The sequence below is a fragment of the Peromyscus eremicus genome, chromosome 19 (genome assembly GCF_949786415.1).
Source record: "Peromyscus eremicus chromosome 19, PerEre_H2_v1, whole genome shotgun sequence".
NCBI classification, from domain to species: domain Eukaryota; kingdom Metazoa; phylum Chordata; class Mammalia; order Rodentia; family Cricetidae; genus Peromyscus; species Peromyscus eremicus.
The window spans coordinates 65,559,913-65,576,321 of NC_081435.1; the positions used below are offsets into that span (position 1 = coordinate 65,559,913).

A 16,409-nucleotide genomic window follows, 5' to 3' on the forward strand; every position below is an offset into this window, starting at 1 on the left:
GGGATCCAAGGGTCCTCTTCTGGACACCTGCACTCACACTCAAGGGCACACACTCTCACAGAGACATGCACACATACACATAAGTTAAAAATAAACCCTGAAAAGTTTTTAAAAGGGAAGAGAGGGCTATTTGTGTGTGTGTGTGGTGGGGGGGCAGAGAAGCGGGAGATGGATAGAGGAGCACAGTAAGGAGTCAGATAAGAAAAAATACAGCAACACTATAAAAATACAGCACACATATGGAAACGGCACAATGCAACCCATGTCTGTGTGGGCCTGGCCAAAAGTTTTACAACAGGAAAGAAAACACAAGCTAAACCGCACCACACACTGCTTAACATTTAGCCTCTAAAGATGATTTTTCAAAACCCAATAAAGAATGGGATCCCTACAAGCAGCTCTGAAAATAAATCCAAAGGTGACTGCCTTTAACCCGCTCCCACCTGCTGACAGACAAAGCATGCACCCCACAAGCCCACCAACAGTGTCCTGTGTTCCAGCCTCAAAGACCAGCAGCATTCAGACCAGCAAGTGCATCCACATGGAACATGGACCCTCTCTATGGCGCTCTCTCTCTTTCTTCTCTCTCTCTCTCTCTCTCTCTCATCTCCTCTCTCTCTCTCTCTCTCTCTCTCTCTCTGGCACACACACTCTCTATGGCATACGCTCTCTCTCTATGGCACACACTCTTTCCTATGGCACTCTCTCTTTATGGCACACACACTCTCTCTGTCTCTGTTTCTCTCTGTCTCTCTGTCTCTGTCTCTCTCTGTCTCTGTCTCTCTCTGTCTCTCTCTCTGTCTCTCTCTCTGTCTCTCTCTCTCTCTCTCTCTCTCTCTCTCTCTCTCTGCTCTCTCTCTCTCACTGTCCTTGGGGGCAGCACAGAGAATCAGAACATGTGAAACCCACGCCTGCCCATGCTGATACTGTTCCCATCCAGAGCCTGGGGCTGAGGTCAAGGAGGTGGAAGCCACCTCTAGGGGCAGCTGGCAAGCGCTGTAAGGGTGGAGGACTTCAGGGACAGCTTAGGATCCAGCTCTATCTTGTCCTGCGCTCTGTCTTGCTCTAGGCCAGAGTTGCCAGAAGCATATCTGGGCACCCACATCTGTCAGGAGGCTTAAGAACAAATATGACCCACAGATGAACAGAGTAGGTAGGATTCCATGATCTTTAATTTTTTTAAATTTAATTTTAAATGTGATCTCACTATGTAGCCCTGGTTGGCATTGAACTCACACGGATCCTCTTGCCTCTGCCTCCTGAGTGCTGGGCTTACAAGCAGGTTTAATCTCATTGGGCTCCACAGTCTGTCTGTCTGTCTGTAGCATGAATCTTAAAAGTTCTTATTAATAAATCAACCTGAGCCAGGTATTGGAGGTGAACGCTGGAAGATCAGAGAACCAGAGCAAGCCACAGCCACCTCACCTTGCCAGTTCCTCAGCTGATCCTGTTTCCTCAGACTGGAAGCCTCTGAGTCCTCATCCAAATGGATCTCAGTTGAACTGCTGTTAGAAGCCTAAAAGCTTAACCAGCCAAATGCTTCTAGTTTCTGGTCCTCACACCTTATATACCTTTCTGCTTTCTATCATCACTCCCTGGGATTGAAGACTCACTTTCTGGATTTAAAGGAGTGAGTCACCATGCTTGGCTGTATCCTTGAACAGATGGATTTCTGCCTCTGGAATCCTAGGATTAAAGGCGTGTGCTACCACTGCCTATCCTAAGTATCTAGTGGCTGTTCTGTTCTCTGACCCCAGATAAGTTTATTAGGGTACACAATATTTTGGGGAACACAATACCACCACACTGTCTGTCTGTCTGTCTGTCTGTCTGCCTGCCTGCCTGTCTCTTTCTTTCTTTTGACAAGGTCTTACTACATAGCCCTAACTGGCCTGGAACTCTCTTTGTAGACCAGGCTAGCCTCAGACTCACAGAGATCATCTTGCCCCTGCCTCCCGAGCGCTGGGATCAAGGACGTGCACCAACATTCTGGCTTTTCAGCTGTCTTTCAGAGGACCCAGAAGCCCAGTTTAAATGCCACACCCTTGGGACAGCCCTCCATTCCTACCTGCTCTCAGGTGCACCTGCTGTGTCTCAGTGGCTGCCATCCCCTCCTCTGGCTCCTGCTGTGCCCCTGCAGTGTGGCTGGAGGGGCTGCTGACTACCCCACTCCTGTACTTTTCCTTTAGGGCCAGTGGGCATGCTCAGCAGATTCTTGGGGCCAATGTAAAACTTTGCTTCTCTGTTTGCCTTCTTGGGCCGGATGTTTCTGGTTAGTGGTTTCATTTTTCTTTGGTTTCCGTTAGAGTGCAGAGCTAGCCCCCAACTATTATTACTGAGGAAGAGACTTCATTTTGGAAGTTTCTCACTTCCTCCTGCCTGTTGGTACCCAGTGTTTCTGTTCCTCACTGCCTCATGAGGATGAGAACTGAGGTTCTTAACAGTCTCCAGGAGTGATTCTTTCAGAATCAGATTAGGGCCCAGGAAAACCAGAACCCACCTTTGCTTTCCAGCCTGGGTGCACACAGGAGCACACCCTGGGAGCTTTAGAAATACAGCTGTGCCAATGCCTACTGCTCGTCCAGGACAAATCTTGTCCATCAGAACTGGATGATGCTAAAATCTATCTAATAAAACCTATTCAGGGATCTCAAATGACAATTCATATCATTCAAGAGTTTATAGAAAAGTTCAGATTCTTGGCTTCATCTGTATTTGCTGATCCCAAATCTTTGGGCAGAGGCTCAGGGGTCTATATTTTTAGGAAGCTCCGCAGATAATTCCTATGTGCACAACAGCGTGCAGCCAATACATCACAGTGTGCATCAGAAAGGGAAAGGGTTTACTAGAGGCAGCATCTCACTTGTAATCTACATGAGAGTTTCTCAAAGTGTGACTCCAGGTCCACAGCATCCATGACCTGAGAACTTAGTAGAGAGGCCCGTTCCCATACTTCTACCACCACATTTAAATCCCTGGGAGGCTGCCTAGGATTTAAGTATGCAGTTCCAACAATTCCAACACACACTGGACTCCAACTGGCCCTGATATACCACCTACCTGTCTCTCCTGAGACTGTCATATGACTTGGGGGTCCAGGGTATGGGGGATCTGTAAGGAAGCTTGTACCCTACCACTGAGCCACACTCTGCTGTGGGGATCTGTAAGGAAAGATGGTGGTGGAACGCTGCACAGGGGCTCACAGTTGTTGGTCACAAACTGACGACAGGCTTGGGGTTAGTTGGTACGGACTGTTCTGCAGGTTGTTCCCTGAACACCACACATAAGTGTTGGGAGTGAAGATCCAGGCGGTAAATTCTGGAAGTGAGAGTCAATAGCTGGGTTGCTGAAAAGTCTTGTGTGTGCACATAAGTGTTTGTTGTGTGTGGAACAGAGTTCAAATCCTATCCAGGACAGATAAATGGATGCTGCCAAAGGCAAGGCAGTGGAGATGTGTGTTAGTCAATTACCAATAACAACTCAGAGCTACTACACAGCTCCAACAGGCTAGTTTAAGGAATCACAGAGACAAACAACAAAAATAACAGTGTCCTGCTCCAAGTAATTTTTTTCCCCCTGAGAGACTTGAGTTAATCTTGTGTCTTAGCTCTGGGCAAATCAACCCTGCTGTTCATGCAAGGACTTTCTCATGAATGAACGAAGGCATGTACATTTTTGTTCCTATACCTTACTCTCTTTCCTCTCCCATATCCCAGTATGCTGTTTTGTTTGTTCACGTGCTTACAAATGGTATTGCTTTGTGTGTGTGCTCAGACTTGTAGGATTTGCCATTTGCCTTGCTTTAAAACCTTTACCAGGACTGCTTTCAAGTGCTCGGGATGACGCTGTTGAATGGCTTGGAGAAGGATGTGCTCATTTGCACAACTGTCTCTCTGGAGTTGGTGAAGCTGGATCCAGGTCTCTACTGCTCATGCTTAATTGAAGTGCCAGACTTGACTGGCCACTTTGGGATCCCGTAGACCTTGTATATTTTCATAGGAGTTCTTTCACCTCATCTGTTTCCACCTTGCTTGGGATTCTGGGCCAACTCAGCTTGCTTTATAGGTGAGGCTAGCGAAATACTCGGAACAGCTGAAGGATTTTATTAGTGGTCAGTCATCAGCATGGCATATGCATGGAAGGGTTCCTACTCTTATTAAAATCAGATTATAAAACTTTGGTGGAAACACACAGGGACCCATTCTTTAATGGTTAGACGTCATCACATGGTGGTTGAGGGGCAGCTGAGTGAGCTTCGAGCATAAACAGCCTTTGGGTGAAATTCCTCAATGCTTGATCCTTAGAGAACTGTAACTCCATGGTCATTAAAATACAGCCTGAGACCTTCTTGGCCTCAAGGTGTGATCACAAACTCAGAGGTAGCTCTGGAGTGTGAGTCATTTCCTTTTCCTTCGTGGAGGACTTTTCTGCTTGGAGAAGCCCTCTGTTTTCCTGGAAAAGTCATAAAGGGTTGGATGGGGTCTGGAAGGGAAATGTACATCTCAGTGCTCTTGGGCTGGTGTAAAAGATGGCTGGGATCTCTGGCATACAGCACAATGAAAATACAGATATAGAAGCTAGCTCTTTTTTTTTTTTAAATGGATTTTGGTAAAATGTACTTCTTCCTTACTCCTGCATTTATAAGTCTGTTTTCTCACGTTCACCTAAATGTCTTCCCCAATGTATGTATGTATATTTACATGGGTGTGTGTGGGGTTGCACGTGGAGGCCGGAGGTTGAAGTTGGGCACCTTTCTTTATCATTCTATGCTGAATCTGGAGCTCACCAATATGGCAAGACCAGTTGGACCTACAGCTCTAGGAATCTGCCCGCCTCTGCCTGCCCAGAGCAAGGGTTGCAGGTGCACGCCATCATGCCCAGCTTTTTATACGTGAGCTTGGGAATCCAAGCTCAGGCCTCATGCTTGTGCAGCAAGTGCTTCGCTGACTGAGCCGTCTCCCCAGCCCCCGACCCCTTGTATCTCAGCACCTCACCCTGCTGAGCCAGAAATGTGTGTGTCCAGGTTGTTATGAATTACCATGCAGGGGGACCCCCAAGGGAAACGTGCTGGGCAGATGCAGTGGCAGGCTGGGCAGATGCATGCCATGCAGATCTGGTGGCAGCGGCCAGTAACTCACACCCCGGACTCTGCATCCACGTTTAGAGTTTGTTATAATAAAGAGACGAAGAGAAGAGATGATGAGACAGAGAGAAAGAGAGAAGTGGTGTAGCATGAATCTTCCAAAGTTCTTATTAATAAAATCAAACCTGAGGCCAGTTATTGGGGTGAATGCTGGTAGATCAGATGCAGAACAAGCCACAACCACCTCACCTTGCCAATTCCTCAGCTGATCTTGTTTCCTCAGACTGGAGGCCTCTGAGTCCTCATCCAGAATGAATCTCAGCTGAACTGTGCTGCTCCAAAGCCTGAAAGCTTAACCAGCCAAATGCTTAACCAGTCAAATGCTTCTAGTTTCTGGTCCTCACGCCTTATATACCTTTCTGCTTTCTACCATGACTCCCTGGGATTAAAGGCTCACTTTCTGCTTGGCTGTATCCTTGAACAGATGGATTTCTGCCTCTGGAATGCTAGGATTAAAGGCATGTGCTACCACTGCCTATCCTAAGTATCTAGTGGCTTTTCTGTTCTCTGACCCCAGATAAGTTTATTAGGGTACACAATATTTTAGGGAACACAATACCACCACAAAGAAGAAGAAGAAGAAGAAGAAGAAGAAGAAGAAGAAGAAGAAGAAGAAGAAGAAGAAGAAGAAGAAGAAAGAGAGAGAGAGAGAGAGAGAGAGAGAGAGAGAGAGAGAGAGAGATATTGAAGGTAATGTTAATATTTTGATCTTCCCCTTGAAATCCTGCCCATTGGTGCTGCCCTGCATCCTGATGCAAAAGCCTCATTCTAAGAAAAAAAACTCTTCCCTTTCCTCTCTCTCTTCTGCTTTTCCTCCCACAAGGTGTATACCCTCGATCTCTCTTTCTCTCTGTCTCTCTCTTTCCTATAATCTCTTTCCTTCATCTATTATAATAAACTTTCCACGTGGATCCAGCGTCTGGGTTGTGAAATACTGGCCTCCACCGCCACCACCATGCCTGCATGACGTGCATCGGCCCAGCCTACCGCTGCATCTGCTCAGCATGTTTCCCTAGGGGGTCCCCCCCCCCATGATAATTCATAACATTGGCACCCAATGCGGGGTGGATCAGAATATTAACAGAGGTCTCATCTCACTGGTGTTAGAAGATGTTCATCTCTGGAGAAGGGCTGGAACGCTGGGCCAAGTGGCTTCCTATGAAGGATGACCATAACTCAGGTGCACAGTAGGAGCCACGCTCAGAATAACAAGTGGTTGGCCACTCAAGAAGGGCTGGGTTACTAATCTTGGTGCATAAGGCTAAAAGACTGTATGCTGAAAAGTGATGGGTGTTGTTAATCTGTACCTACACCACAGGAAGCAGTGTGCATGGCCATTTCTGCATAACTCTCCACCAGATAATTGACTTATCTTCTGATCATTCTTACCCCCATCTCCTCTTTCCAGATACATGTTTGAGTATGAAAACTTCCCAAGGGTACTCTATATGAGCATGTAGTAAGTTTCAGTTTAAGAAAACTCAGATACCAAATTGCAAATTTCAAGTTTAATGAGAGTATGATTTTGAATATTACACAAGCAAAAGATGTTTGTTTACATTGATTTGGATGTTGGAAAAATCATTTTTTTTTAACCTTATGTTGCTTCTGGAAATATTTCTATGGTGCAAAGATGGTACAGTGGCATTTTCAATGAATTCAGGTTTCTAGCCCCACGTCCGGTCCCATGCCCAAGAATAAACTTCTACAACATTAACACTTTCCTCTCTCTCCTCTGGGAGCCCTCCCGTAAGTAAGTCAGCTCAGGACAATTCCTTGCTGCTTATGCTGAGTTGATTAGTTTACTGGACACGGAAAAGAATAAACATTTTCCAGGTAGAAGGACTCTGGTGTCCCTCCTTGTCCTAAAGAAATCCCTGGTGACAAGAAAACCGGTTGAGATGGGAGGAGGACTGACTGAGGCAGTGGGACCTCATTACTGGTAGAGCAGGGTAGGGACCAGGCCCTCTAGCCTTGAAGGCTCATCAACATTTCCTGGCATCATGCTTTGCTCCACTAAATAACTGAAAGGAGTGACTAGCAAGTTCCTCCCAGAGAGAGTTCCCAAAGAGCCATCAGTGGGTATTTAGTCTAAACTAACATGGCTTTGATGAGTTCTGTGCATCTTAGCGGGTGTGTGGGGGTGTGTCCCAACTGGTGAATACATGCATGTTGGACAGAAAGGAGGGTAAGTGGACTTTAGGCTGGGCTGCAGACCGTTGCTGGAGGCTGCATTTACGTGGCATGCCTTAGAAAGGGCAGCTTAGGAGACGTCGTAGGCCTGGTACTTTGTTATTGTCGATGCCCTTCTGTTTTTCTCCTGGGACAGGAAGTAGATGCGGTTGGCCTCTGGGTAGGTGACTTTGCTGAGTGGGAGCTTGTAGATGGCAGGATTGTTGGTTGTCAAAAGGAGAAAGGTGAGCGCTGAGAGGCAGAAGGGCCAGGTGCAAGGTGGTAATCCAAACTGGAGGGAGAGGAGATAAGAGAAGTTTATGTTCCATCAGATGTGAATGCTTGTTTAAATAACCTTTATCAGTTAGAGGAAGAGCTGATTGGTGAGGGTAATACTTAGCTGATAGCCAATATAAATAAAATCAAGCCATCAGTTTATTCTGTGACGGGTTAAGCACACACCTTCCAAAATACAGCCTTTGGAACTCTAATAGGCGTTAATGTGTTTTTATGTACAAGATTTGTTTTGTCTTGGGGAACCTGGCCAGTCTATACTTCCAGCTCCAGGAACTATGGGCATTCTATGCCTCCTTAAATCAGCTTCCTTTGAAGGGATGCATTTGGCATTTATTTTGTAGCTAAAGACCTAGTTGTAGTTGATTGGCCTAGAGACAGGCACCAGATTCAGAACAGGCATATGGCATGAGCCAATAGACTTCCTATTTTGAGAATGTGAATTGAAAGGCACCGAGGCAGTATTAATAGGACTCTTGATCTGAAAGGACAAGCAGCAGTAGATGGGCATTTAGCAACTATGTGAAGCAGAAACCTTTTACAAAGAGACACAGAAAATGAGCACACCGGGAGAGAAGCAGAGGAGTGGTAGGTCTGACCTTGGGGCTGGAGGTGAAAGTTAGCTACCTCTCTTCTCAAGGGTTTACCCACCATCACATTCATTTCTCATCTCATTGACCTGGCTTTTATTCCTTGAGATACCCTGCAACATTTTAATACTTTCCCCCGTTCTTCAGCTGAGGTATCCAAGTGAATGGTTTACAAAGAGCCTACAAATTCAGCTGTGAGGCAGATCGAATTATCCTTCCATCCTCCAAGCATTTTACTATAACCAATAAAAGCCCCAGGTAGTACCACCACAGGAGTAACATGGCTGGTCATGTGGAAGTCCGAAGACCACACTGTTAGCAAGACTTGGAAGCTCTAGAATCATACCAGATCGAGGCTGTGAGGGATACACATCCATGAGTGATGGATTCCACTCAACACGTCTTCCCAAAGCTCCAATAAGATGCAATAAAGTGTTTTGGGAAGCATCCACTGATGCTCCACAGTAGACAAACCTTAGCTCTGATTACCCCGTTATGGTTTTTTAATCTTTCTCAGACCTTTTCCCTCAATAGTGTACCGCTGCCTACTCAGAGAGCTGTTGCTTAGCGCATGCCAAGTACCCAATAAATGGCCCTCAGGGCACGGTCATCATTATCAACCAGATAGCAGCATTGTTGAAGGCCAGGACTTGCATACACATATTCTGGTTAGAAAGGCAAAGAATAATGGCTCACAGGGCCTTTCTGAGGAGGCATTGAATGGTTTTATAAATATAGTCCAATGCTTTCATACTGTGCTCCTCAATGAAGTTGGAGATTTCTCCTGGATAAGTTGATAGCCTTTTTTTTTTTTTTTTAATCCTTGACAATCATCACCATAACAAGTAAACTTTATTTTATTTGGAAAAATGTCTGCATGGAATGGCCTAATCTATAACCTCTCAGCACCCAGAGGAAGACCATTTAGCACTGTGCACGTCTAGATCTGGGAACCAAAGCCTCCTGAATCTCTTCTAGTGCCTTGTCCAAGGCAGGCACTTGGCACATTTATTGAATGATGGATCAGGTGAATTGTTGGTGCCAGAACTGATGGCAGAAGCCTGGGGTGGATGAGGCTCTGCGAGGTCAGAATCCATCTTCTTGTCTCCAGTCAGTGTTCTGAGGCCCCCCCTCCCAGTTCCAGCATTCCCTGCTGTGTGTGCTCACTCCTTCAGGGCTTTGTCCCCTCACTATCTCTTTCTTCCATTGTTTCCTTCAGTAAAACTCTAAGACTAAGATACAGATATGGAGGGGCTTGGGCTAAGCCAGAAGTGGACTTATGAGTACTAAAGCTGTTGCAGATGCTGTGTGTCAAGTGCTGTAGTGAAGGCACACCCAGCAGGTGATGGGAAGCAGAGGAGGGACTCAGTCTACTGGGAGAGATAGCATGGTGTCAGGAAAGGCTAATTTGGCTGTTTAGGAAATAGTTTCCTATGCTAAGTACCACCCTCTCTTTGGCTGCAGGTGAAGGATGAATCTACTGTATGGAATATCTACTCCATTTTCAGATGTTGTATCTATGACTTTTCCTCTTTGTGTGACTGGCCTGACAGAACTGAATGTATTCTAATGAAGAAGACACTTATGTCTCCCAATCTACTGGGATATTGAAAGAATGGACCTCAAAAAATGGAAATTTCCCCAAGACTCTCATGCTGGAAACAATGCCAGGCCTGGGGATGGGGGTGGTGTCTTGTCTTCAGGAAAGAGATTTACAACTTGTTAGACCACCTCACAGGAGGAGGCTAAAGCCCACACAGTGAAGGGTCAGTTGTTGGGAGAGCGACACCTTACCTGGCACAGCTTATCTGTGTATACCCCTTGTCCTCTGTTTCAACTCTCGTATCTCTTCAGGACCACCAAAAATGGACCTGAGGGAGCGTCATCGGATCTGTTTTCCCTCTCCTCATTATGGTCACATGGAAGACATTTCCCTTTCCTGCTTTTTACTACTAATTTGGCTGTTTTAAATTCACCTCTCAAGAATGGGTAGTACAGACCATGACCCCAAGTTGAGCAACAGTTGTCCATGTGAAGTTTCCCTTGTACTCTTATCTTAGGTGGAGTTGGATGCACTGATTTGTTAGGTAAGCCCTGAGCACTCTGTGCAGGGCCTTTTGGAGCCAAGCGGCAGCTGCTACTTTGCACACCACCCTAAACTGGGCCCAAGGCAAGGAAGAGGTTCTGGGACTATGTGTGCTCATACACTCCTGAGCTTGGGCTTCTCTTTGAATGACGACATCACAGCTCTCTCTGTTCCCTGGAGCCATGCCCAGTGAACATGAAGCCTTCTCCATGATCATGATAGTTGCTATAGGATAAAGATGTTCACTGTCTACAACCCAGGTGGGCAGATTATATATATATATATATATACAAGTTAAATGATAGAGACTCAAAATTAGTTCTATAGAATGGCAGACTGTAATGGAGTTATATCTGAACGATTTATTCTTTAAAGTACTCTACCAGCCACTGGTGATGGGTTTGATCCACCCAAAGTTGACATATAAGCTTTTGAGACCTAGTTCCTTCCTGTCAGTATTAAGGTGGGTATCAGGATGTGAGTCAAAGGGCAGAGGGGTTTGCTGGAGTGTTTGGAAAGTGGAGGGGGGCATGTGGCTTATAGCTCACGTGACTTACCACGGACAGCATGTTAGCCAGGGCGGCACCAAGGTAGGCTGCAAACAGTGCTAGAAAAGAACCAACCGTAGACAGCTCAGTAAAGATTCAACAGCAGCTCAGTGTAGTCTACATACTCCCTCTTCATTAATTTTCTGTCTCAAATTCTATCTCTCACCCACGCTGAGTTGCATTTTCATTGCCTTGCAGCTTTAAAAGTGTTAAATTCCACGAAAATGCCAGCACAGCTAAGACAGCAGATGAACTTTGTTAAAAAGGGCCAGAATTTGGCTGTGACAGTTCTCTTGGGTCCCCACCACCACGCTTTCCAGTAAAGGAACATTTAATAGCATAAACCATAAATGAAGGTTTTACAATAAAGCAAAAGCAAGTGAGTCTCAGAACTCTCCAGTGGAATATTCCATCAGGAGCTATTAGCATAACATGGGTTTCTAGGGAAAAACAGCATCCTATAAGTTTGGGGGAGACCAAACCACCTACTGCCTTGTTTTAGGTGGGCAAAGAAGGCCATGAATAAGTTGGATGCTGGGGAGAATTGAGCACTGGCCGAAGATGGAAGGCAATAAAATAGGCCAACATGATTGGGCTTTGCTTTTGGGCCCATTCTCCAAGGAGGGCGTCCCAATTGTCCCTAAAATATTAACAATAGCTAATCTTTATTAGAGTTACCATGTCTAGGTAGTGGCAACACTAACCACATCCTTCAGCATTCCTTATAGGTAAGCTGTATTATTATTGTCTTGATCTCTCTCTCTCTCTCACACACACACACATACACACACACACTACCATCACCACCACCACCACCACCAACAACAACCACAACAACCACAACAAACAACAAGTCCTCTTAGGAGGACACCCTTTAGACTTGGACACCCTTTCCTTGACTACTGATAACCAGAACTGACCCTTCCAGGCGCTCCCTACATGTTAGTACTGTTCTTGCATCAATCATTCATCTTCACACCAATTCTACAGTGTGAGCACTGTTTGTGTCAGCCGTCAAGATATGAGGTGACTTCTGAGGACTGTATGTCTGACAGTGGCAGAGCCCTGACCAGCTAGATGAGAGGAGAAGGACCAATCCAAGTATCACAGACACCCCAGAATGTAGAGGGGATGTAAGATCCACAGGACAGCTCTAGGCTTGGTCTGTGAAGAGCAGGGGCTCAGAGAGTGGCCTTTCCTGAGCTCAGCCCTACCGGATTGTCCCGCCATCTCTGAGACTGACAGCTGAAGGATTAATGCCTATGCTCCCTTGGCTCCACCGCTATCTTATTTAATCAAACTTGATCTGTTATATGAAGAAGACCTCTCCAAAGCCTTGTGTGTGCTCATGTGTGGTCCCAGAACTGTAGAACAGGGCTGAGCCTGAACAATCCACGAAAGAGAAGCACTAGAGAACGTAGCCTGTCAGGATGGTGGGGAGCGGGTAATCTGTCCTGGGAGACACACAGAATAGACTACGGTAGGAGGAGCCTTCCACCTTGCCTGGCTAATCCATCACTGGCTGTGTAATTATGGAAACAGGCTCTACTTCTCTGGGCCTTTCACCTGAGGAGGGAGAAGTGGCTACAGGAAAGAGTGGATGCCCTGCAGAGCGGATTTTTACAAACCTAGCTGGGTAGTTAATTTTTTCATTTCAGCTTTGGTTTCCCATCTGTAAAATGGGGACAGGAACAGTATCCGCACACTGCAGGGTGGCAGTGGGGGAGTAAAGGAGAAACCATGGATCGTGTTTTGCCCCTGTGGCACCTGTGACAATCTGCTGTGGGTCTGTCCTGTCCTGTGCGCTGTGGGGTATTTGACACTACCCCAGACAAAATGCTCAGAGCACTTCTATTTTTTCTCCTAGGTGTGACAAGTAAAAATGTCATTAGACGCTGATACATATCCCTGGCTGAGAAACACTGGGCCACATATGACACAGAGCTACTTAACCTCTTTGACAAGATTGGCACTGGGGATAGTGAGGGGGCCACCTGTGATTTGTCAGTCATCACCTGCATGACCCTGACCTTGGGCACCATCCAAGATGCCCCACCTCTGTCCCCCTGTCCTGTCCTCACTCTTGGGCACGTCCCTTGCAAAGCAGAATAACAGTAGAGACTTTGGTGGACAGAAGGAGATAAAGTGTTGACTTGGACACTTTAGGTAAGTACTGTGTAAACGGCTACCTTTGTCTGGTTGGTGTGACAACCATGTAAGTAGCTACAGCATGTCAACCCTATATTGATATTTTTGGTGTAGCATAAAATAATTTTTAAGAAGATAGAAAGAAAAGCTTCAGCTTTATCCTTCCCATCTAGTTTAGACCACATCCCCTATCTTTGCAGTGGTGGTTATAAACTAAAAAAAAAAATGCATTTTCACACTATCTTAAAGAAACAAATATATGACTATATATGGTTCAGAAAGCTTTTCTATATCAGAAAAAATATTCTGGAATTTTTTTATTGTAAACTTATTTTTTTAAAAACCTTATTTGGTAACATTTCAGCATCCATGGCTGTACTGAAATAGAAACTCTGTTCTAAATATTTTGGCCAAAGGGGTTTTATTTTGTTCCCATTCGTAGAACATGAAAGATGTTCAAGGTTGAGAACATATAAATCTGATGAATTATGACCGTCATCCTAACTTCCTGTGATGGTGAACAAATATGCAAGAAGTGTACGGTCATCTGAAGGGTGTACAGTCAATACTTGATAGTTAGCTCTGGTCACTGTGCATGTCGTGTGTTTTACATGTAAAGTTTTACATGTAAGAGCTAATGTCAGGGAGCTGCTCTTCCAGCCCCACCACTGGCCAGGAGACCTGCAATCCCAGGAGACAGCCCCTGGGCAACAGTGAGAAATTATCGTCTAAGAACACCCCCGCAGTGGCCAAGCATCACGTATACAGTGAACATAGCTGAAGACACAAAGGACAGTGTCACCCACAAACTTTTATAAAGCAAACAGTTGCCCTGCCATCTTTTGGGAGTGGCAGAACCGTCATGAGTGGTTTTCTTGGCAGGGGTCTGCTCAGGTCGTCTCTGTGGTCAGGAGGGTCGTCTGTGAGTGGTACCTACCACAGGCGATGGCGAGCAGGTGCGTCTGCCAGGTGATGACGTAGAACATGCCTCCGATGGCGATGCAGGCCAGAGTGCTGTTGAAGCCACACAGGCCAAAGTAGATGGAGTCAAAAGGCGTGGCAATGCTGAGTGCTGAGGGAAGGAAGGCGGGCGGTATTGAATGTCGGGGGGCGGGGCTTACAGGGCTCACCTGCCTTCCTGAAACACACCCCAGTCTTCCAGCCAGAATCAGTTACCGGGATCAGAGGTAGGTATTCACAAAAAGGAATTTCAATTTTATTCAGTGAAAATACTTGTAAAGGAGATACATGGATGGGACCACAAGAACACTCGTGGCTAAGCTGTTAGGAGTAGAAGAGACCCTTGGAGTAAGAACTCTGAGCTCTGATTTAAACGGTGCAGAGAATGTCCTTTGCCACACATGTAAAAAAAAAAAAAAACCTTGACTGTGAACAGAGCCCCATTTTTCGTCATTGGAGATCACTCTTAAATATTCTTGGAAAAAGCTCTTCCAGACTTTAAATTTATACTGAGGGTTAAATGTCTGATGCCAAGGTCTTTTCTGAGGATAGCCTTTGCTCACAGGAACACTAGGGCACTAGCACCAAAAATGCCAAAAACGGGTGTGAGGAGAAGAGGAAGCAGGCGTGATGCTAAAGATGGGTCATAATTTTCCTTCAAAGCTGGCCCCAAGCACTAACATCCCTTCCGCTCATTAAAGAGGATGGTAAAGAGGATGGCACTAAGGGTGATGGTACAGACCTGCTAGCATCCCTATGGTGGACCCAATGGCCGCGTGCAAGCAGATGAGAGGTGAAGATATGAACAGAGCTATGAGGAAGATGCCTCCTGTCCAGGCATTGTCACAGCCGTACACTTGGCCGATTCCAACTGGGATGGCTCTCAGAAGCTGTAGAACGATAGGGTCATGTGTTTATTAAAGAAGTAGACAGTCAGCTCACACCCCCACACCAAGGCCCCACACTAACGCTTTTGGACAGGGTCTTACTATGTTTCTCCAGCTGGCCTTGGATTTTCAATCCTCCTGCCTCAGCCTCTTGAGTGTACACTGACATTTTACAACAGGGTTCACAGAAGACATTACTGTTCAAGCAGGTTGATGCTGAAGGGAAGAAATGCTTTATCCTCTCAGTTTTGAGTTCTTAGAGCATTAAGTAGTTAGGATTTGAGTTTCCTTCCTTCAGAAACACCAGTGTGGGGGAGTTATTCTCTTACAAAGAGAAATTGAAGAATTTTTAGAAGGGCATTTATTACTTGTTAGAAATATAACATAGTCCTGATAAAACTCTCATATTTTTAGAAACAAGATGATAAGAGGCTATTAGGATGGAAATGGTCCTTTGTACTTCCAAGATGTACATGTCTGGCTGTGGTGATAGTCCTGTCTGGCGAGCAGTTGGAGTTTGGGATCTATGGAAGGGCCTGGCAGTGGCAGAACGGTCTAGAAACTGTCTCAGGCCATCCTGCATGTCCCCAAAGGTCCTGAGAAGGCTGACAGTGAGCTGCTGTGCAGAGAGGAGGACAGGCCCTCTGGTTAGCCCAATCTCCCATCCCCCAGGATAGAGGACAGAGTAGGGATCAGCCTTGGCCTGCTGGGGGGAGGGGACAGGCATGAGAGTATACATTCAGAGAATGACACATGGCTGTTTTATCTCCCCTACTTGTCCCCGCTGGGACCCCTCAGTGGTCACTCTACACTGCTGGGGTCTCTAGACCCTCTTTCTGACATTGCTCATTTTCTTGAATCACAAAGTACAAGTTTTAATTGGAAGACCCAACACATGAATTCTTATCATAGTCCAGAAAGTTATTTCTTCAAGAATGACTGCCCAAAATTGATTTTATTTTTTTCTGAATCGTTGGGGTGGTTGGTGGTCTAAACTATTTGTATAGGATTATTAAAAAATATTTCATTTCTAGAAAAGTCTGAAATATTTTTTCATTGAGAATAGAATGAACCGTATCTTATGATTTCTAACATTATCTTTTCATAGCATACTGAGTAGAACAATTTTGGCTCCAAAAGATAGGGACTGGGTAAAGCCCATGAGCAGGGAAACCCCTGAGAGTGAATCACCAACTCAGCCCCTTTTCTCACCTCTGGCCCACGAATGCTGCCCCCCTCCCCCACCGTCCATGACAATGACCAAGGACAAGGCTGACAGAATAATGTCTTTTCTGAACAATGATGCCTCTCAGTGTGTTTGCAGGACTCTGTCAATGACACTATGAAATGCTGAGAAGCACTGGGCATCATTATTTCTGAAACTTCCTTTAATAAGCCCAATGGCTTTGTGGCAATGAATCACCAATAATGAAGTTCCAGGTTGAGCTATAAACTGGAACAGGAAGTCCTTTAGTGTGATGGAAAGTAGGAGGTCTTAGGAAAAAAAAAAAAAGAGCCTAGTTAGTTAAGAAGCCTAATGGCCACATTTTCCCATCTTGTTTAATACTTTTAATATTGCTT

At 45.6% G+C, this 16,409-nt stretch overlaps 1 protein-coding gene across 1 annotated transcript in view; it reads right to left on the minus strand.

Moving 5' to 3' along the window:
* Nucleotides 1-6,709: 6,709 nt before the first annotated feature.
* Slc14a2 (solute carrier family 14 member 2) overlaps nt 6,710-16,409 on the minus strand; it is a 64,298-nt gene continuing 54,598 nt past the window's right edge. The window contains exons 16-19 of the mRNA XM_059246187.1: nt 14,684-14,831; nt 13,919-14,053; nt 10,843-10,892; nt 6,710-7,607 (exon numbers count right to left, since the gene is read on the minus strand). Of these exons, the coding sequence (XP_059102170.1) occupies nt 7,407-7,607; nt 10,843-10,892; nt 13,919-14,053; nt 14,684-14,831 (534 nt within the window). The 3' untranslated portion in view covers nt 6,710-7,406. The remainder of the gene's footprint in view (nt 7,608-10,842; nt 10,893-13,918; nt 14,054-14,683; nt 14,832-16,409) is intronic.